This window comes from Vicia villosa, linkage group LG3 (genome assembly GCF_029867415.1).
Source record: "Vicia villosa cultivar HV-30 ecotype Madison, WI linkage group LG3, Vvil1.0, whole genome shotgun sequence".
NCBI lineage: Eukaryota > Viridiplantae > Streptophyta > Magnoliopsida > Fabales > Fabaceae > Vicia > Vicia villosa.
The window spans coordinates 196195394-196218448 of NC_081182.1; the positions used below are offsets into that span (position 1 = coordinate 196195394).

The window sequence follows — 23055 nt, forward strand, 5'->3', positions numbered from 1 at the left end:
TTAATGGTATTGAGCCCTAGAAGTATGGATTTCGGAGCCTTAGAAGGATGTATTTGTTATCGATAAACAACTTCATCATGTATTTCTATTTTCTTTAACCAATTTCATCATGATTTTTTTGTTTTCATTAAAATTTATATTTTGATAAGATATATGATACTGCTCAATTTTATAAGGATTGAGCAAATCCTCCTAAAGCATTAGTAAGAAGAAGGAAGTGATTTTTTCTGAATAATTATATTTTGATGATTTCATAAGAGTCATTACAAGCTTTATATAGCCTTAGCTCATAGGAATACCAAACATAATGTAACAGAAGATATAAACGGTTATTATAGCAATTCAAAGCTAATAAGAGCTAGTAATAACTAATAATAGAATGGAATATTATTTGTAAATAAGATGATCATTAAACTTGGCTGGAAGTCTCTTGTTTCTAACAGGCCTTGTGGAAGTTGTATTAATTTTTGCCTCAGACCCATTATTAACAGCAGCAGCAGAGTCCGTATCATTACCTATCCCATCAAATTCAACCTTGTCCTCAAGGTTGTAACTAATTTGCAAATCCTGCCAATTTTCCCAAGTGGTATCTTCAGGTGGCAGCCCATTCCACTGCACTAAAACTTGCTGTATCTGCTGGCCATTTACTGAAATAATACGTGAGTTCAGAATGGCAAGGGGAGTCACTATAGGGTGATTGTCAACCGAATCATGAGGAAGAATGGGTGCATCAGGAGGGATAGGCCCCAAGTAAGGTTTCAAAAGTGAACAATGAAACACATTGTGAATCTTTGAATGGGAAGGGAGTTCCAACTTGTAGGCTACTTGGCCAATACGTTCACAAACACGAAACAGACCATAGTAGCGCTTTTGGAGCTTATTATACTTAACACCAGAAACAGAACTTTGCCTATAAGGCTGCAACTTCACATGAACATAAGAATTGACCTCAAAAGATACATCGCGGCGGTGATTATCAGCAAGAGTCTTCATTCTCTCCTGGGCCTTTGTCAAATTCTTGCGCAACATGGAAAGCACTTCTTCACGCTCATTTAGTAGATCATCAGTAGCAGCAATTTTGGAAGCACCAAGGACATACGTTGCAATTGTGGGAGGTTCCTTACCATATACAACCTGGTATGGTGTCAAACATGTAGCAGTATGATATGAAGTATTGTAATGGTATTCTGCCCAGGGCAAAAAATGATGCCAAAGTATTGGGCGCTGATGAACAAATGCCCGCAAGTATTGCTCAATTGTGCGGTTAGTGACTTTCGTTTGACCGTCTGTTTGAGGGTGGTAAGAAGAACTCATTCGTAATAAAGTACCACTGAACTTAAACAGATCTGATCAAAATTTGCTGATAAAAACAGGGTCACGGTCAGACACGATGCTGCGGGGCATGCCATGTAACTTGCAAACCATGTTGACAAACAATTCTGCAACCTTATAAGCAGTGAAGTGAGAGGGTAAGGCACCTAAATGAGTATATTTGGAGAAGCGGTCCACCACAACCAGCAAGACTGAATATCCTCCAGAAAGGGGTAAACCAGTGATAAAATCCAACGAAATGTCCTCCCAAACATTTGATGGTATGGGTAAAGGCTGTAGTAAGCCACTTGGTTTGCAAGTAGAATACTTCGTTTGTTGACAGACTAAACACCGAGCAACAAAATCCTTAATCTCCTTACGCATATGTTGCCAATAAAAATTAGCAGAGAGCCTTTAGAGTGTCTTTATAACACCAGCGTGACCACCCACGGGTGTTTCATGAAATTCTTTTAAAAGGAGGACCTTAAATTTTGAATTGGCAGGGATCCAAATCCGTCCTTTCGTCAACAATAAGTCGTTAGATAAAACAAACCCATGAAATTTGGTGGGATCAGAAATTACTCTCTGACATAATTCTTGATATGAAGAATTCTGCTGAAGTTCTTCACGTAGCTCATCTATGAACAAGAATTGAGGCGCCGAGAGTAAATTTAATTCAGCTGAAGAGGGCTCAAAGCAGCGAGACAAGGCATCAGCAACAACATTTGTTTTTCCCGGCTTATATTGAATATCATAATGGTAACCCAACAACTTGGACAAATAAAATTGTTGCTCAGGCGTCTGAATAACCTGAGTAAGCAACTCTTTCAAACTTCTATGATCAGTTTGAATGACGAAGAAGTGACCCAAAAGGTATTGGCGCTAACATTTGAATGCACTTGTAATGGCGTGAAGCTCTCAAATATATGTAGAAGCCTTAGAGAGGTGAGGGCAGAAAATTTTGCTAAAATAAGCAATAGGATGGTTACCTTGTAACAATACAGCCGCCATTGCTTGTCCAGAAGCATCTGTTTGCACTACAAAGGGTATGGTGAAATTCGGAAGGGACAAAACAGGTGCCGTAGACAAAGCAATTTTCAACTGATCAAATGCTAGTTGCCCAGTAGAGGTCCAATCAAAAGCATTCTTTTTCAAGAGGGATGTAAGAGGGTGTGCCATGGTAGCATAATTTCGTACAAAGCGACGATAAAAACCCGAAAGACCCAGAAATCCATGTAAGTTTCTCACAGACTTAGGAGTTGGCCAATTCAAAACCCCTTGAATTTTTTGAGGATCTGGCGCAACCGTTCCAGCAGTGACGATGTGGCCCAGATAAGCAATTGTAGACTGGCAGAAGGAACATTTGGTAGTTTTCAAATGAAAGTGATGAGTTTCAAGGATAAAAAGTACCTGAGAAAGATGTTCCAGATGAGTTTCCATAGAATCACTGAAAACTAAGATATCGTTGAAGAAAACAATAACTGTCTTGCAAAGAAGTGAACGAAATATGTCGTTCATGGTTGCTTGAAACGTTGAAGGAGCGTTGCACAAACCGAATGGCATTACTTTATACTCATAATGTCTGTCGTGGGTCCTAAATGCTGTCTTCAGAATGTCTTGTAGTGCCACTCTAATTTGGTGAAACCCAGAGGTAAGATCCAGCTTTAAAAAGACGCGAGCATGACCAAGTTCATCCAGAAGCTCATCAATTGTGGGTAATGGGAACCTATCACGGATAGTGAGTGAATTAAGAGCACGATAATCAACGCACATACGCCAGGTACCATCTTTCTTTTTTAATAGTAATACAGGGGAGGAGAAGGGGCTATTACTGGGTTGAATCCATCCGGTGGAGAGAAGTTTAGAGACTTGTAAATCGATTTCTCATTTCTGCGAATGGGGGTATCGATAAGGTCGTACGTTTACGGGAGAGGAGTTTGGTAATAAAGGTATGGTATGATCGGTTGGTCTAGGTGGAGGCAAGTTGGATGGGTCAGAGAAGAGGTGGTTATGTTTAGCGATGAGTGTTTGGAATGGTGGATCGATTGGTTCAGTTTCGTTGGTAGAGGGATTAGGTGGGGAAGAAGGGTGAAGCATTGGGTTTGGGTCGGGTGGGGGTTCAATAATGGATAAAGAAAAGAATTGGGCTGATGAATCAAAACAAGCTGCTTTTTGAAAATAGTGGAGACCCACGATTGGGGCTGGAGACTCGCCTTTAAGTTCAATGCATTGATCCTTGTAAAAGAAAGATAAACTCAGTGTGGCATAGTTCATCAAAATTGGACCAATTTGTTTCAGCCATTGAGCCCCAAGTACGATATCTGCCCCACTAAGACCCAAGCAATACAAATCTGTAGTGAAGGTGTGTTGCTGCAACCGGATGGACACAGCAGGGCATATCTGAGAGCATAATAATTCTTGTCCACTACCCACCAAAACTTTAAATGGCTTGATAGAATCATGGGTCAGGCCCAATACTTCAGCAATAGAATCCTGTATAAAATTATGCGTGCTGCCTCCATCAACAAGGACGCGCACTGGATGTGACCCGATATACCCAATGATCCGAATGGTATCCCCTTCCGGAGCACCAGACACGGCAAAAAGGCTTAATTGTGCCGCTTGGACCTCCTATTGTGGCGTCGGAACTCCTCCTGGAACAATGGAATCTGCAAGTAATTCGTCAGCGGCGGCAATAGAAAACGAATCATCATTGTCAGCAAGCATCAAGAAAACTCGGGCACCACATTTATGTTGTTTAGACCATTTCTGATCATAATTGAAGCATAAGCCTTTGTCTCTCCGTTCATCCAATTCAGGACCAGAGAGGTGTCGAAAATGCGGTTTTGCCGGAGGAGTGGGTAGCAAGTGTAACACCCTGGATTTCCGCTTACCCCGCGGGGATTCCGGCCTACCAAGCATGTCACCAGCTTAATCAATACTCCCCCATAGGTCCGCTTACCGGCTGCCCATGAAATATTGTTTTTGCCTCCCGCAGGAATCGAACCACGTACCTAGGGGTTAAGTACATATTCATAGCAATTCCTGCTACCAATTGAGCTAGTAGCTCAATTGGTAGCAGGAATTGCTATGAATATGTACTTAACCCCTAGGTACGTGGTTCGATTCCTGCGGGAGGCAAAAACAATATTTCATGGGCAGCCGGTAAGCGGACCTATGGGGGAGTATTGATTAAGCTGGTGACATGCTTGGTAGGCCGGAATCCCCGCGGGGTAAGCGGAAATCCAGGGTGTTACATTAAAAGGCGCCTTTTTATGTAACAGCCCGAGCCTTCGGCGTTCCCGGCACTGTCACCTCACGATCTTCTCTACCCCCCTCACTAGTAGAGTTTTTGCCTTTCGTGGGAATCGAACCCTGTACCCTGGGGTTCAAGTACATGTTCATTCCATTCCCACTACCAATTGAGCTACTAGCTCAAGTGGTAGCAGGAATTGCTATGAATATGTACTTAACCCCTAGGTACGTGGTTCGATTCCTGCGGGAGGCAAAAACAATATTTCATGGGCAGCCGGTAAGCGGACCTATGGGGGAGTATTGATTAAGCTGGTGACATGCTTGGTAGGCCGGAATCCCCGCGGGGTAAGCGGAAATCCAGGGTGTTACAGCAAGCCTGATGTATTTTTCACTGGGGAAGTAACCTCAGGAGCCTTTTGAAGATGGCGAGCGACGGATGAAGGTTGCCATGACGATGTTGGTCGAGGTGCGCGTGCGATGTCTTGCAACTTTTCTTCCTGCAATCGAGCCAAACCCGCTGCTTGGGATATCGAAGTGGGTTGTTGTGCAACTACCTCGCGCCGTACATCACTCCTTAAGCCGGAAATGAAGCAACTAAGTAAATCCACATCAGAAAGACCTTCCAAGTGATTGGCCAACGCTTCAAACTCGGTGAGATAAGTTGACACCGTCGTTGATTGAGTCAACTTTTCTCTAAGAATTGAGCCCAAGACGCAATTTGGCGATTAAGGTACATCCACTGGTACCAGGCCAATGCTGCTCCGTCAAGGTAGAAAGAGGCAATGGTAATGCGCTCCTCTTCTGGTGTTTGATGATAATTAAAAAACTATGAAAATTTGAAGATCCAGCCATGAGTATCGGTCCCGTTGAAGCGAGGCACGTCAAGTTTCAGACGAGGTCGATTATGGAAGGCTTGAGAAGAACGAGATGAAGCAGCAGTTTCTTCAATGTGTTTACGCATTGCGTCAAATTGCATAGTTAAAGATGCAACTTGTCGGACCAATTCAGCCATGGTATCCGGTGGTGGAGGTGGAGTACCCATGGAAGGAGGGAGAAATCACAATGAAAGCACCGATGTTACTGCTCAATTTTATAAGGATTGAGCAAATCCTCCTAAAGCATTAGTAAGAAGAAGGAAGTGAGTTTTTTTGAATAATTATATTTTGATGATTTCATAAGAGTCATTACAAGCTTTATATAGCCTTAGCTCATAGGAATACCAAACATATTGTAACAGAAGATGTAAACTGTTATTATAGCAATTCAAAGCTAATAAGAGCTAGTAATAACTAATAATAGAATGGAATATTATTTGTAAATAAGATGATCATTAAACTTGGCTGGAAGTCTCTTGTTTCTAACAGGCCTTGTGGAAGTTGTACTAATTTATGCCTCAGACCCATTATTAACAGCAACAGCAGAGTCCGTATCAATATATCAATTATATATTATAGTAACAATGTCACTAATTGTGTGTTTGGAAACTCATTTAGTCATCATCATTGTGATATTTTAAGATCATATTTAATTTTCGAAAGTTAGACGTGATTATGAGGTGGTTTCGTTATGTGTTATTTGGTTATGCGGTGGCAAGAATAAGTTCTCATAATTTTATTGATTAGTGTCGTCATCAGTTTTGTTTGTTTGCTTAATAGAAATTCCCTTTAACTAATAAAATTAGAGGAAATAGTGTAACTCTCTTTATTGTATAAGTTACTAATTAACCTTCGATCCATAGAAAAGTAGTAATGTGATAAAATTTTAATTAAATTATAAAATTATAAAAGTATATAAAAAACTTAATATTGAATTTGGTTTGTCTGCTTTTTTTTCTTTACTGTTGAACCAAGAAATTTTTTAATTGTTGGAAATCGGGTAAATGGAGTATATACAGTTGAATCCCATATTTAGAAGAAAAAAACTCTTCTTTGATAACCATGTGAAACATTTTTATACTCCATCTAGTAGTATACTAGGGCAGAATATTTGTTCTCGTAGTCATTTTTAACTTTTATTTTGTATATTGAAAGAATTTGCAAGAGTTCCAGTAGTAATTTTTTTATATATATTTTTCAAGTTTTAGTTTGTGTTCTGGAAGACTTTGCATAAGAGTTCTGGTAGTGTTAGCTGAAGATTTCAATTAGAGGATTGTGATATCTTGGATTTTCGAATCATGATAAAGAAATTGTTCTCATGGAGCTATTTAAGGATTTTTCTCTTTAGAGGAGATGTTATGTGACCAAGAGTAATGGTGGAAATTTGACAAGTATCCTTCGACGTAGGCGTTAGTTTAGTCGAAACAGCAGAGAGGGAAGATTTGAAATTCAAAATGAAGCGGTTTCGTCCAGCAGACGCGTGGAGACATCCGAAGGGTAGTAAACGTTCGAATTGTCGAACGTGGCAGACATCTATATAGTGACCGTTAGGGTCAAAGTAGTATAAATAGGAGTACTATTGTTTAGTTTGGCATGTTCAAATCAATATACAAAAATTCATAAAATATACTCGAAGTATTGGCGCGAGAGAAAAGAGTGTTTGCTGAAATAATGTATGTGTGAAGTGTTAACAATAATGAATATATAAAAACATAGAGAAGGTAAAAGACCCTTTAACTTATGGTTTCCATAGAATGAGAAAAAACTAGAGAATAAGGGTTACACTATAGTATAAATACTATATGCTAGAAAAGTACTAAACTACCCTTACAAAGATATAATAAACCAATATACTACTAATAATAATAATAATAACTAACTAACTAACATCTCCCCTCAAACTCAAGATGCATTAGTAGGAAGCATCGAGAGTTTGTCAATCAAAAAACGAAAACGTTTAATGGAATGTGTCTTCGTAAACAAATCAGCAATCTGTAAAGCAGAAGAGACAAACGGTAAAGTAATTGTCCCATGCTGAAGATGATGACGAGTGTAGTGACAATCAATCTCTATGTGTTTGGTACGTTCATGAAAGACTGAATTGTGAGCAATTGGAATGGCACTCTTGTTATCATAATACATGGAAGTTGGTTCGGAAAGAATAACACCCATATCAAATAGTAACCAACGCAACCAAACTATTTCAGTGGTGGTGGATGTCATAGCACGATACTCAGCTTATGTAGAAGAACGAGAGACAATATCTTGTTTCTTACTCTTCCAAGAAATAAGAGAGTCTCCAAGAAAGATACAAAAACCTGTGGTAGACTTACGATCTATGGGGTCACCAGCCCAATCAGCATCAGAATAAGCACGCAATTCCAGTGAGGACGGTGAGGGAAAAAGAAGGCTCTTAAATTGGCTTCCCCGAAGATAACGACATATGCGAAGAACGGTTGCCCAATGCACTGTAGTAGGAGAGACAACAAACTGACTAACAACATGAACGACATAAGAAATATCTGGTCTAGTAATTGTAAGGTACACTAGGCTGCCAACCAAAGTACGATATAAGGTGGGATCTGGTAGAGGAACACCATCAGACGAAGAATACTTCACATTCAACTCAAGAGGACTATCCTCTACTCTAGTATCAGAAAGGCGAGTCTGTTCAAGAATGTTTGCAAAATACTTGGATTGAGAAAGAAGATAGCCTCTAGGAGAGTAAGAAACTTCAATGCCCAAGAAGTTCCGAAGATAGCCTAAGTCCTTCATCTCAAACTGTTTGGCTAACTATAATTTCAAGTCATTAATTCCATGCATATCATCACCTGTAATAATTATATCATCAACATATAATAAGAGTAGAATACGACCATGATAAGTGGTCTTGACAAACAAAGCAGAATCATGATCACTAGAGCGAAAGCCAATAGATGTAATCACAGTGGTAAATTTCTCAAACCAAGCTCGTGGAGCTTGTTTCAGACCATACAATGCCTTCTTCAACTTACACACTTCCCCTTGATTATGAGGAACACCTTGTGGGGGTACCATATAAACTTACTCTTGAAGATCACCATTAAGAAATGCATTTTTAACATCCATTTGAAAAATATGCCACTGACGAACAGATGCAACTGCAATAAGAGTGCGAATAGTAGTCATCTTAGCAACAGGAGCAAAAGTTTCTTCATAATCCATACCATATTGTTGAGAGAACCCCTTAGCAACAAGACGTGCTTTGTAGCGCTCAACTGATCCATCTGACTTAGTTTTGATCTTGTATATCCAACGAGACCCAATAACACGTTTTCTAGGAGGAAGAGGTACTAATTCCCAAGTATTTGTTTTATGCAAAGCAGAGAGTTCTTCTGTCATAGCCTGCTGCCAAAGAGGGTCAAGAATAGCCTCTTTATAGGAAGAGGGCTCAGACAAACTGTGGATAGAGGTTAGAAAATAAGCAAAAGAAGAAGAGTAAGTAGAATAGACAAAATCAAGCAATTGAGTAGACTTACGATCACGAGAGGGATATCGGGGAGGAGCAGGATCAACAGTCATAGGAGGTTCTTGGGTAGCCGCGGGGACAAGAGGGATGTCAATATCTGGATTATTAGTAGTATCAGTCCTGCAATTCTCAAAACTACAATCACTAGAAATATTATCATTATGATCAAAAGGATCGATATGAGTGAGCTTTGAACTGTCAGTAGTATGAGAATCAGAAGAAATAGAGTAAAAAGGAATGTGTTCAAGGAAAACAACATGACGAGAAACATACAATTTCCTTGCACCAGGATCATAACAACGATATCCCTTTTGACCATCCCCATAACCAAGAAAAACACATATAGCTGAACGAGAAGACAATTTACTACGTTCTACTTGGGGGCGAAGAACAAAACAAGTAGAACCAAACACTTTCAACGATAAGTAATCAGGGATAGAGTTATACAATTTTTCAAAGGGAGACAAACCTGATGTGACAGATGATGGGATTCTATTAATAACATGAACAGCGGTAAGAACTGCTTCACCCCAAAATTCACTAGGAACTGAAGCAGACAACAAAACAGAGCGAGCAGTCTCAATAATGTGACGATGTTTCCTTTCAGCAACTCCATTCTGCTGAGGTGTATCAGTACAAGATGTTTGATGAATTGTACCATCAAAAGCAAGCAGTTCAAAAAATTTATTAGAGGTATATTCACCACCTAAATCACAGCGGAAACACTTTATAACAACATTATGTTGAGTCTTAACCATAGCACGAAATATACAATAAATGTCAAAAAATTCTGAACGATTTTTCATAAGATAAACCCAACAATAACGAGTATAATCATCAATAAACGAAACATAATATCTAGATCCACCCTTAGTAAGAAGCAGCGATGGACCCCATACATCAGAGTGAACTAAATCAAAAGGTGCATATGAAATGGAAACACTTTTACTAAATGGTAAAGCTGAAAATTTAGCAAGTTTACAACCACAACAATCAAAGATATCACTAGTTTGTAAATTTCCTAAAGCTCCAGTAGAAGCCAAATACTTTAATCTAGAAGCAGATACATGTCCAAGACGGTAATGCCATAAATAAAAATTTGAAGACGAAGAATTCAAACGAAAAGAGGATAATAAATTAGTTGTGGAAGTAGAGGTTGAGGCTGCAGTATCTGGAACTCTCAACTCATCCAAAACATAAAGTCCCCCTTCTCTACGGCCTGTCCCAATCAGCCTCCCGGAATGAGGATCCTGCACACAACAAGAAGTGGAAGAAAACATAACTGAGCAACCAGAATCACACAATTGACTAACAGAAACAAGACTCAAAGTGAGGTTAGGAATATAATAAACATTAGAAAATGACAAATTAGATGAGGAGACCGAACCAATTCCTGCTAATGGCATGTGAGTGCCATCAGCAATCATAACCGACATAGATGTTGCAACATTCAAAGACACGAATGATTTAGCATCATATGACATATGGTGCGATGCTCCAGAGTCTAGAATCCATATGGAAGGAGATATACCTGAACAACTAGAAGAGTTCAAACCTTTAGTAGAGGAAGAAGACATGACATGTGATTGAGTGGAAAAAAGCTTTTGAAGCTGCTCTGCAATATCAGATATTTGAGAAGTAGTCTCAGATGGATATGCACGATCAGAACCAGTACCAATGGTAGTAGGAGCAGCAACAACAACATTTGATAACGGGCTCTTGAAATTTTTCTTATTTGCTTTCAACAATCTAGGACATTGGGATTTCCAATGACCTTTCTCCTTACAAAAAGCACATTCATCAATAGCAAGCCCAACCCTACCTTGAGGTTTTCCTTTGTGAAATGGAGCAGCAAAAACAGACGGAGGAGTGGATAAAACTCCTTTGTCTGGAATCAACTTTGAGTGGGACTTGAGTCTAATTTCTTCTGCCAATAATTCATTAAAAATTGAATCAACACTAGGAAGAGGATTACGATGCAGAATACCCCCACGAATCCCCTCAAAATCATCCCTAAGCGCCATTAGAAATTGAACCAAATGTTGCTCTTCTCTTTGATCAGTGTACGCTTTAACAACTTTCAATTCAGTCGATTCCATAAGAGCCAATTGATCCCACAAATTAGTCATCGCGGAATAGAATTCCTGAATTGTCATATTATTCTGTTTGAGAGCTCTAATATCACTCTCCAACTGATACCGTTTTGCAAAATTAGACTGAGCATACAAGCGTTTCAAATGGTCCCAAACCTCCTTAGCAGTATCATATTTTGCTAGTTGCACACCTATTGACTGAGAAACAGAATTATTAATCCAAGTAAGAATCTTCGAATTACTAACATCCCATGTTTCCAACTCTTTTGCATATTTTGCTTCATCCTTTTTATCTGTAGGTTTAATCGAGGTTCCATCAATGTAACTCCACATCCTTTTTCCTTTCAAATTTTTTTTCATTACATAACTCCAATAAGGATAATTTTCTCCATTGAGTTGGACACTAACAGACTGAAGAGAATCATCTTTATCGTTACTCATTGTAGTCAACTATGAGATAACCAAAACACCGCAATTAAACAAAGTATAAAATAATATTAACCCAAAACCAATGTACCAAAATTAATATTACTTCTCCCAATTTAATAAAGTATGGAACAGTGCCAATATAAGAATATATTGCTTCTCTTAATATATAAATGCAATTTGGGATTGAAACTGTACCGTTATTTGAAAACCGTTATGCTTATTATATCTCAATTTCTTTAAAAAACAAATTGCCACTGAACCATGAAACAAGTAACGTTGCAAATACCTCTCAAATCAATTAACTGCTATTTTGTCTTCGATGACCACTACTTCTCCGATGAACATTACTGAGCTAGAAAATTTCGATACCGTAAAACCAACACTCCAATAAATTACTCTGCCGGTAATTCTCAAAAACACACCAAGCTCTTTGATACCATGTTAACAATAATGAATATATAAAAACATAGAGAAGGTAAAAGACCCTTTAACTTAGGGTTTCAATAGAATGAGAAAAAACTAGAGAATAAGGGTTACATTATAGTATAAATACTATATGCTATAAAAGTACTAAACTACCCTTACAAAGATATAATAAACCAATATACTAATAATAATAATAACTAACTAACATGAAGAACATCATATTTTCATACTTTTTGTTACTTGTTTAAGGCAAAGTTATACTTAAAAGTTCTTTGTTTATACGTTTACTTTATTTCGCTTTAAAGTCATTTACTCAATGCAATTTACATTAGCAAGTTGTATATTTTTTACAAACTGTAGAGATTATTGAATATGAATCAAATTACTAAAACATTATTCGACAATGTCCTAGGATCAATCTAGTAAATCCTGCGAGTAACCAGATTGTTTAAACACTTTGGAGGACTAGCGGTTGTTTGTCAAAAATTACTGGTAAACAGGTAGTCATTTTTAACTTTTATTTTGCATACCGGAAGACTTTGCAAAAAAGTTCTGATAGTCAATTTTTTTTATTTTGTTTACCGGAAGACTTTGCAAAAGAGTTCTGGTAGTCAGTTTTAACTTTTATTTTGCATATCAAAAGACTTTGCCAAAAAATTTCGGGATAAAAAATAATTTTGCAAGAAAAGTGAAAATTATGACGAATTAACTATTTTTTTTCATACTGGAACATTTCAAAAAATATTCCGGTATGACAATTTCTTTACTGGAACACTTTCAAAAAGTGTTCCGGTTTGCATGTGTAGGAGTGCAATTTTAAGATTTTTTATTAGTAAGAAGTAAAATGATAAAATGGTTTAAAGTATTAAAGGGTATAATTGGTATTTTTTTAAATTGTAGGGGTATAATACTAATTGTAGGGATACAAAGTAAATTTTTCATCAATATTTCAACCCTTATCGAGGACTATGAATTGGCCTCTGCACGTGCTACTTGAGAGGCTTTTTCAATCCTACACATTCAACAAAAATGGGTGTCATGGATGTGGACTACGAATAAACTTTTTAAGAGATGTTTAAAAAAAAATTGGATAATGTATTACTATATTTAATGAGGTCCATTTATACCACCGAGTTGGATGACATGGATGTGAATGTTGTGTAATTATATATAATAATTTAGGTGTTATGAATTTAAATTTATCAAATTGAATGTGGATGTTGTAGTAATAAATTTATATTCATTTAAAATCCGATATGATAAACATCATCGAAATAAAATATAAAATGAAATAAAATGAAAAATTAGAAATTCAATACCAACAATATGACATAAAAAATTAAAAGATACATTGGAAACAATTTTATAAATGACAAATAAGAAATAGATGTGACGATGATACAACTATGAACCGTGAAGCAGATGACACATTGGATATTGAAATACATGAGATGGTTATGGTCGTTAGGATCATAAACAACATTTCATCGTGCTGGTATTGTGTACGAATTTTTGTACAAATATAAGTTCAATTTCACTGATCATTTGAATGAATCAAATATAAAAAAAAAATAAGAAAAAACTATTAAAAAATAGTTGTGAAATAATTTGTTAAATATTACCTCACGTGTTGTGTGTATAGTTGTAAAAGAACGAAGATTCCTGAGTGTTTCACATCTAATATAAAATTTGTTGTTTCCTTTATACTTTAAATAAATTTTATCCTATAAGTCAAGTCCCAAAATATTTATAACATTTTTCCAACAATTTTTTTTTGATATAGACGGCGTTGTGATGTTTAGGTTGCATAGTAATAAAAAATTATTTTCGTAGTCATTGTAGGCATGCCAATCTCTTTTCAATTCGGTAAAATAGTGCTACAAGAATTTCAGAGGGACTTCGACATTTGTCTTACAATAATATTAATAAAATAACATTTAAAAATAGTTAGAATCAAATGAACCACCAAAAATATTTCATATTTAATTGTTTGTTGGTTGTTTTTAGTGGATGATGTTAACATTCGTGTTCTAGCAGTTAAATGTTGTTTGTATACTCGCGCGTGGGAGGATAACCGTTTGTTCTATTACAGTAGAACAGAAATAACATGTCCTTTTTAAAAAGATTTTTATTTCTCTAAGACGAAAAAGAAGGTTTGATTGGTTGTGATTGATTTTAAGTGGGAGACAAGCATCGAAACACAAGCTAAATACGGCTGGCAATCCAAATACTTGAGAGGCTGAAAGGACAAGTGCATCTATTCTTCTCCATTTCCATCCAAAAAATTTAGTTTATGAAATTAGTGAGGCGAGTTTAATTATTGGTACTTAGAGGGAGACAAGTATCTAACCACAAGCTAAGTATGATCGGCGATCAAAATACTCGAGAAGTTGAAAGGACAAGTACTCCCAAACCTCTTCTTTTTCATCCCAAAAGGACCTATATTAAACTCGTTCATTCTTAAGTGTTTTAGATGGAAGACAAGCATTGAGCCACAAGCTAGATACAACTGGCAATCCAAGTACTTGAGAGATTGTGTGGACAAGCACGTGTACAACATCCTTTTTAATCCAGTTTATTATGAAAATGTTTTTGAAAGTGACTTGACGTTAATTCAAGTGTTTGAAGTTGATTATGATATTTGTATGAATTAAATGAAAGAGTTAATTGATATTAGATCAAGAATTCACGTTACATTCAATTAAGTTTGATTTGGAAAACCGAAGTGTTATCAATATATATTTTCCAAATTTTCTTAAAAGAAACCAAAGTTAAAAGGAAAGAAAATCTCAAAAGAAATAGAAATTTCCGCTATTGGAAGAACTCATATGGTGTTGCTGTTGTTGAAATTTCCGCTTTTTTTCTCTTACCGGAAATTTAAAATTTCCGATAGTTTTATACAGTGAAATCATACCGGAAATTTGAAATATCCGGTAAAAATTCCAGTACCGAATATTTGAAATTTCCGGTATTAATATTATCTGGTGATATGTACCGGATATTTTAAATATACGATACATGAAATTTTATATTTCCGGTATGAATCATCATGCACAGTAATTTGGTAAATCCTACCAAATATCGGGTACATTTGCGAAATTTTCGATACGGAACCGAAAATTTCAAAAAATCCAGTATTCTGCATGGATTATATGATAAAAACTCCACCCTTAAAGGATGATAGGTATAAAAAAAGGGGTGGCAAGTTAATTTCTTGCTAAGTGGTTTTTGTTTGTAAATTCAGAAAATTAAAAAAAAAATGATAAAGAGCAAAAGAAGGGGGGTGTGGCGTGAGTAAAGATACTGGGCCTGAGTGGGCAAGGCCCAAGCGAAACCTTTTACCTCACTCTCTCTTTTCTCTTCGATGTTAACCATCACCGGAAATCGTCCCGCCGTGCCGGAGGTGGCGGGACACTACAAAATCCAACATTTTGACTACGAATACAAATCTCTCTTCTCCCTCTATCTAAACCCCATGCTCATTTTTTCAATAAAGCTTAAAAACCCACCTTAATCTTGCTTTTTTCAATGAAACCCTAAGGCTAAGCTCTACTTCTTTCAGAGCTTTGATGATAAGCTCTGAAGAAGCTGGTGATGGAGCTTTAGAGTGATTTTCGTGAGGGTTTCGGAATTGAATTTGGCAGGGGTTCTTTAGGGTGAAATTGCCTCATGATGAAGGAAGAGATGTAAGGTTTTTATAGGTGTAGGTTATAGAATTTGGGAGGGAAATTCTGTTAAGTATCATGGATTTGAGGCCCTAGGATCCGAGGCTAGGGTTTAATCAATGGTTGAGAGTAGTTGATAAGAATTAGTTATGGATTGTGTTTGTTTAGAATGAGATTTCAAGTGGTTTGTTTGTGTTTCTTTTGTGCTAAGTTTAGTGGAAAAAGTGAAATGTAGGTGTGTTAGTTTATGTCTCAAGAGTTAGATAGGGTTTGAATTTGATTTGGGAGGGAAAAAACTAATTAGGGGCATTTGAGGTATTTAGCTAGGACACGTGGCAGTTGTAGGTTAAATGGTTAGTTAGTTTGTTAGCAATGGTTAGAGAGTTTGTTATAGGTGGTTTAGAGTACAAGTTAGTTAGAGTGTTAATTGGTTAGAATGGGTTTAGAGGCTTGGTGAACAAGTTAGTTACTAACTTGAGGTATAGGTTAGATGTAAGTTGGAAGTTCTGTTGAGTTAAGTTAGTATAGTGTTAGGATGGTTTAGTACTTAGGTTAATTGAATTGAAGGTAAGAAGTGAATAAAAACAGTTAGTAGTTGAAAGTGTATGATGTGGATGATTGGCTTATGATGTTGAAAGTGTATTGGCTTGATGATATCTTGGCTTATGTAGATTTGTTTTTACATGTATGTATTGTGATTGAATTATGGGATCAGTATGTGTGTGTTTTTTAATGATCTTACATGATGAAATGCTTGGTCTTGTTTCTTGCACTGTTATGGAATGCATAGTGAGTTATGTAGATTTTTTCGGAATGTGTATGAACCATAACATGCTGTTTTGCTTGAGCTGAAAGTGGTATGATAGAAATCATGCATTGCCTTGATGCATTAGTATGGATGCATGCACGGAGGGACTGAATACATATGCATAGCTTGCGTCATGTTTCATTTGCTTTGTAGGTTTGTGTACTGCATGCATACTGATGTGGATCAAGCTGTCTTGATGTGCTTTGCGTTGGCATTTTGAATATACTTGTTAAACCTGCTATGCTGAGAATGAAGTGTATATTGGGATGCATTGATTGTTTTGTTCTTGAACATGCTTATGAGCTGATATGCACAACTGAACATGTATGTCATTATGGATTTGCCATATGGACTGGATATTTCTAAACTGATGGATTGGTATTGAATGCCTTCCATTGATTTTGTTTTGTTTAGAATAACTGAGAGGTGTATGCTAAACTATCCTAAACATGTTGTAGATGTTTGCATCTTTTTTTGGTTTGCACATGGTTCATTCTCTTGGTCATAGCATAATGAAAGAAGTGTGCTGGCTGGATTATGTTGGACTGAGCATTTTCCTTGTTGGCAGGTTTTGAAACATGGTGCATGAAGTCATGGCATGAGATTTTGGATGTATGGCCTTAAAACCATTAAACATGATGAATTGATGAAGATCGTGGCGAAGTGCAATGCTTGAAGGCATGAGGGGAAATAGGTTTTTAAAAAAAAATGAAATATATCTTTTATCAATATCAATTATTTATATTTCACATATATATAATTATTTTATGAGTAAATAAATTAAGACATTAACTTTTCCATTTCTTTTATTATACACTACAAAAAAGAAATGATTGGACCTATATAATTTGTACATTCTACACTGTCCCTACACGTTTTTTCATTATATAAACTAAAGTAGAACCATATGCTTAAGAAAGAAGCATTCTAATATTTAAAACAACATAATTATTTCATTACAGCTAGTAGTAGTCTTTGCTTTCATGCTCACTTTTCACAATCACGTCCCACCATATTGTTATATGGACCATACATTGCACTAATATCAATTATTGAATCAATATTCCATATATACATTGCTTTACTATTATTACCACTGCCAACCATTCACACATCAGTCTTTACTATCCATTCACATAGATCTTCATTTCCTTCAAACTTTTGTTAATCAACATGGCTGCAACTATGATTGGAAGTGCTTTCCTCTCAGCAACTGTTCAAACCTTAGTTGAGAAACTTGCTTCTAAAGAGTTTCTTGATTACTTCAAAAACACCAAGCTCGATGACTCACTCTTGGAACAGTTAAGAGCACCACTACTCACTCTTAATGTTGTGCTAGATGCTGCAGAGGAGAAGCAGATCAACACTCCTTCTGTCAAAGACTGGCTTGACGGCTTGAAAGATGCTGTCTACGATGCTGAAGATCTGCTCAACCAAATCAGCTATGATTCCCTTCGATGCAAGATGGAGAACACGCAACCTGCAAGCAAAACTAAACAGGTCTGGAACTTCTTTTTTTCTCCTGCAAATAACTATGAAGAGATCAATTCCCAAATGAAAATAATATGCTTAAACTTGAAACATTTTGCTGAAAATAAAGATATCATTAGCTTGCAAACTAAAAGTGTCAGAGTTTCTCATAGAACACCTTCCAGTCCTATGTTCGATGAATCTGTCATGGTTGGTAGGAAAGATGGCCAAGAGAAAGTAACAAACATGTTGCTATCAGAAAGCAATACTAATATAGGCGTAGTTGCAATTCTAGGCATGGGAGGTGTCGGAAAAACAACACTTGCACAACTTGCTTGCAATGATGAAAATGTTCAAAAGCACTTTGATCTCACAGCATGGGCTTGTGTATCAGAAGATTTTGATGTTTTTAGAGTAACCAAAACTCTCCTTGAATCTGTCACTAAATCACCATGGGAAACCACTAATCTCGATTTACTTCGACTTGAGTTAAAGAAAAATTTGAGGGACAAAAGATTCTTCATTGTGTTGGATGACTTATGGAATGACAGTTGTTCTGATTGGGAAGATCTTGTATCTCAGTTGATTTATGGAAAAAATGGAAGCAGAGTGATCATCACCACACGCCACAAAAAAGTGGCAGATGCTGCACGCACATTTCCTATTTTTGAATTAGATCCTCTATCAGATGAAGACAATTGGTCTTTACTCTCCAAACGTGCATTTGGAAGTGGAGACTTTTCTGAAACTCAAAAGCGAAATGTAGAAGCAATAGGAAGGAAGATTGCAAGAAAGTGTGGTGGATTGCCAATTGCTGCGAAATCACTTGGAGGACTATTGCGTTCGAAAGTAGATCCTGAAGAGTGGATTGAAGTTCTGAACAACGACATATGGAACTTAAAGGATGATAATATTCTGCCTGCATTGCGCTTGAGTTATCAATATCTTTCCTCTCAATTGAAAAGATGTTTTTCCTATTGCTCTATTTTTCCAAAGGACTATCCACTTGATAGGAAGCAATTGGTTTTGTTGTGGATGGCAGAAGGCTTCCTTGATCATTCTCAAGACAAAAAAACCATGGAAGAAGTAGGTGATGAATGTTTTACTGAATTGTTATCCAGATCATTGATTCAACAATTGCATAATGATTCTAGTGGACAGAAATTTGTCCTGCATGACCTTGTTAATGATTTAGCTACGGTCGTATCTGAAAAATGTTGTTACAGACTTGAATTTGGTGCTAAGAGCTCTGAAACTGTTCGCCACTTGTCATATATTAAAAAAAGATATGACATTTTCAAGAAGTTTAAGACTTTTGACAAATTCAAACGCTTGAGAAGCTTCCTTGGCTTTGACCCTGGATGGGCATCAAATAATTTATCAAGAAAGGTGGTCGAAGATTTGCTACCCACATTTGGAAGGTTGCGTGTGTTATCGTTATCAAAATATAGAAACATCACCATGCTACCCATTACAATTGGCAATTTAGTGCAGTTGCGCTATCTAGATCTCTCTTACACGAATATCGCAAGCTTGCCTGGCACCATATGCAATCTCTATTACTTGCAAACCTTGATTTTATCTTGCTGCTCAAAACTCACAGAATTGCCTGAACATGTTGGAAAATTAAGTAATTTGCGTCATCTTTATATTGATAGGACAAGCATATCAGAGATGCCGAAGCAAATTGCTGAACTAGAAAACCTTCAAACTCTAACTCTTTTTGTAGTAGGCAAGAAACATATTGGTTTAAGTGTTAGAGAGCTTGGGAAGTTTCCTAAGCTACGGGGAAAGTTACTCATCAAGAACCTGCAAAATGTCAATGATGTCATGGAGGTAAGTGGTACCAACTTGAAGAGCAAAGAACATATTGAGGAATTGACGCTAGAGTGGGGCAAGGAAACTGATGACACACTTAATGAAAAAAATGTGCTTGATATGTTAGAACCATCTACAAAGCTAGAGAAACTGAGCATTGTATCATATGGTGGGACAAGTTTTCCCAGTTGGTTTGGCGATCCTTCTTTTTCTAACATGGTGTCCCTCAGCATTAGTAATTGTGAGAATTGCACGACACTTCCATCACTAGGGCAGCTACCTTCTCTCAAGGACTTGCAAATTAATAGAATGACAATTTTGGAGACAATTGGGCAGCAGTTCTATGGCATGGCAGCAGGAGGTTCCAGTTCTTCGTTCCAACCATTTCAAGCCCTTGAGAATTTGGAGTTTTTGTTCATGGAAAATTGGAAGGAATGGTGTCCTTTTCCAGACAACATGTTTCCTTTTCCTTGTCTGAAAACTCTGAAGTTATACAACTGTCCCAAATTGAAGGGACATTTACCTAGTCATCTTCCTTCCTTAGAAGAGATTGAAATATATAATTGTGATCATCTCTTGGCAACACCACCTACTCAACATTGGCTCTCCTCAATAAAAAAGATTCTTATTGTGAAAGATTCAGATTCAATAAGCAATACTGTAAGGAACCAATACTCATTGCTCGAGAGCGATTCTCCATGTCTGCTGCAAACAATACACATATGGAGCAGTCATATGCTAAAATCTGTACCTAAAATGATTTTAAACAGCACTTGTCTTCGAGAATTGGATCTCAATCATATTAGTTCTCTCACTACGATTCCAACAAATGGTTTACCCACTTCTTTGCAATCACTTCGTATTCAAAAATGTGAGAACTTAACATTCCTTCCTCCTGAAATGTGGAGCAATTACACATCCCTTGTGACTCTTAGATTAGACTACTGCAATTCAATTACCTCCGTCCCATTGAATTGTTTTCCTATGCTCCAAAATTTTTCCATCTATGATTGCAACAGTTTGGAATCTATTTTTATTTCAGAAACTTTGCCTTGTAGCTCGTCAGCCCTCAAATCTTTTCATGTCAATTCTTGCGAGGAACTTAGATCACTTCCTCAACAGATGGACACCCTCACCGCTCTTGAATCGTTATCTCTAACGAATCTTCCAAATCTGAATTTATCATTATGTGAAGGAGCTTTCCTACCTCCCAATTTACAATCAATTGGTGTTAAATCTGTGAGAGTAACAAAGCCAGTAGCAGAGTGGGGTCTCCAAGGCCTTACTTCCGTGTCATCAATGAAGATCGAAGGTGATGATATAGTGAACATATTGCTCAAAGAGCCGTTGTTGCCCATTTCCCTTGTGTGTCTAGAAATCAACGGTCTCTCTGAAATGAAATCCTCAGAAGGAATTGGACTTCGCCACCTCTCCTCTCTAGAAACCCTTTCTTTTAATGGTTGTCCGGGGCTTGTGTCATTGACAGAAAAAGCCTTTCCCTCTTCGCTGAAAACACTTAGTTTTTATGAGTGTACAAGACTAAAGTCATTGCCAGAAAAAGCCTTTCCCTCCTTGCTGAAAACACTTTCTTTACGCAATTGTCCAAGACTAGAGTCATTGCCAGAAAAAGCCTTTCCCTCCTCGCTGAAAACACTTGAGTTCAGCGATTGTCCAAGACTAGAGTCATTGCCAGAAGACAGTCTCCCTACCTCTTTGGAAGAACTGTTCATTGGAGGTTGCCCATTGTTAGAAGAAAGGTATAAAAGGAAGGAACATTGGTCCAAAATTGCTCACATCCCAGTCATACAAATAAATGACCAACTCACAATATGAGCCATGGCCATTGAGAAGCCAAGAGAATGAAGAATTTCAATTCTGTTTCAGGTATGAATGTTACTTTTTGTTTGTTTTATGTTACTGGCCACTAAAATTATAGTGAACATAAATAAAATTATTGTTAAGGCAAATTATTAACTAGATTTGTCTGCCATTTCCTGAGTCCAGGTAATTTGGTAATTCAATTGGGTGTGTTTGTTCTTGTGGCTGACGTAGATTGCTAGAAGACTGAGATGAAATAGAGAGCTGAATTTGGTTGCTTAAGAAGGTTATCGCCCGTTCTCTTCTCCAACAGTGCAACCTATTGTGTTTCTCTCAGTTTTATCTTAATGTACCACATAAATGTTTATATGTTTTATTTCTGTCTTAATCATGTGAAGACATTTATGAATTATATTATTGAATGTAACCATTACTACAGTGAGTGTGCTTTTAACATGACTACAGAATTATATACAATTTAAGAAGCAATACTCCTTGCTTGCTGTTACAAACTAATGATATTTTTACATAAAAAATCAAACAATGGATTACTGTTTCTATTTCTGGTGTCGAGATCCATTAATTAATTTAGTTCTCTGTTGGTTGAAGTATGTTTATATGAATGGGCTTATATAGGCATGTTGATGCATAGAACAACAAACAACATTGAAATTTGGTTGCGGTCAAATGTGGTTATCCTGTGTCAAAGTTTATACTAAAAACACGGTTACTTAATATAAGATCGTTTTAAAAATTTCACAGGCATTAATGATTTATTGGTTAAAAAGTTCTTACTAAGACTAGTATTGGTCAGGCTCGACAAAGAAAAGTCTACATCTTAGTAGGCCCGACATTTGGTCGATTGTGAACCGACATGAAAGACCACAAAGCTCATAATATTTCAACTTAATTAAAATTGATATCTGCTATAGCTATACAAAAGGTTATGCCAGGTGGGGCAATATTAGCTACTATGTCATGCATTTCTCTGTGAATTTTACCTAGAGATGGAAAGATAAGGAGTTGCGGGAAGTGATTTGAGCTTATTCCAAATCAACCAGCATGAGTTACTTGATTCTTCAAATGGGAACATTTAAGCTGTCACCTCACATTTAATGAATTGATTATATTACCTTGTAAAATTTTCAACCTTTTTTCAAAATCCACTCAAAATTTGCGCAAATTACAAAACCTCCAGCACGATATCGGAAATTTCACATTTTTATCGAAAATATTGTGAAAATTAATTTTTTACCAGAAATTTTAAAAATTTTGATACAATCCTTTAGATTTTTACCTTTGAAGACTTCGCAACTCGTTTTGTTTTCCAATTTCAGCAAACAATGAAAAGTCCTTGATAGTTGTTATCCAATGTGAAATAAGATGGCAACAATCAAGTTTATATTATAGCACATGTCATTGATAATGTGAAGTGGTAGCATATGTTATTCATTATGAGAAGAGGTTGTTTGTAACACTAACATGAAGTCTTATGTTACTATATTCAACATTATGTTATTTAATTATTACACGACCATTTTAAATTAGATTGAATTTGTGCCAACTGTTAGGCTAGCTA

The 23055-nt window shown here is 36.7% G+C and overlaps 2 protein-coding genes across 2 annotated transcripts; one reads left to right on the forward strand and one right to left on the reverse strand.

The window, feature by feature from the left end:
• Positions 1-387: 387 nt before the first annotated feature.
• On the reverse strand, positions 388-1695 carry LOC131659663 (uncharacterized). Its single transcript, XM_058928820.1, has 2 exons — positions 1423-1695; positions 388-1134 (listed from the first exon to the last, which is right to left on the reverse strand). The coding sequence occupies exons 1-2, from the start codon at positions 1693-1695 to the stop codon at positions 388-390; spliced, it is 1020 nt and encodes a 339-aa protein (XP_058784803.1).
• A 13522-nt stretch (positions 1696-15217) lies between these two features.
• LOC131593215 (putative disease resistance RPP13-like protein 1) lies at positions 15218-22513 on the forward strand. The gene is made up of 2 exons (XM_058865494.1): positions 15218-21542; positions 21663-22513. The coding sequence occupies exon 1, from the start codon at positions 17544-17546 to the stop codon at positions 21489-21491; it is 3948 nt and encodes a 1315-aa protein (XP_058721477.1). The 5' UTR covers positions 15218-17543; the 3' UTR covers positions 21492-21542; positions 21663-22513.
• The last annotated feature ends 542 nt before the right edge of the window (positions 22514-23055 follow it).

Bases quoted from the DNA above. Each gene is read 5' to 3' on its own strand.
- LOC131659663 (XM_058928820.1), bottom strand. From the start codon at position 1,695: ATGCGTAAGGAGATTAAGGATTTTGTTGCTCGGTGTTTAGTCTGTCAA. The intron at 1,135-1,422 runs GTTTGCAAGTTA...ACACCATACCAG, and splicing joins CAGAATTGTTTGTCAACATG to GTTGTATATGGTAAGGAACC.
- LOC131593215 (XM_058865494.1), top strand. From the start codon at position 17,544: ATGGCTGCAACTATGATTGGAAGTGCTTTCCTCTCAGCAACTGTTCAA.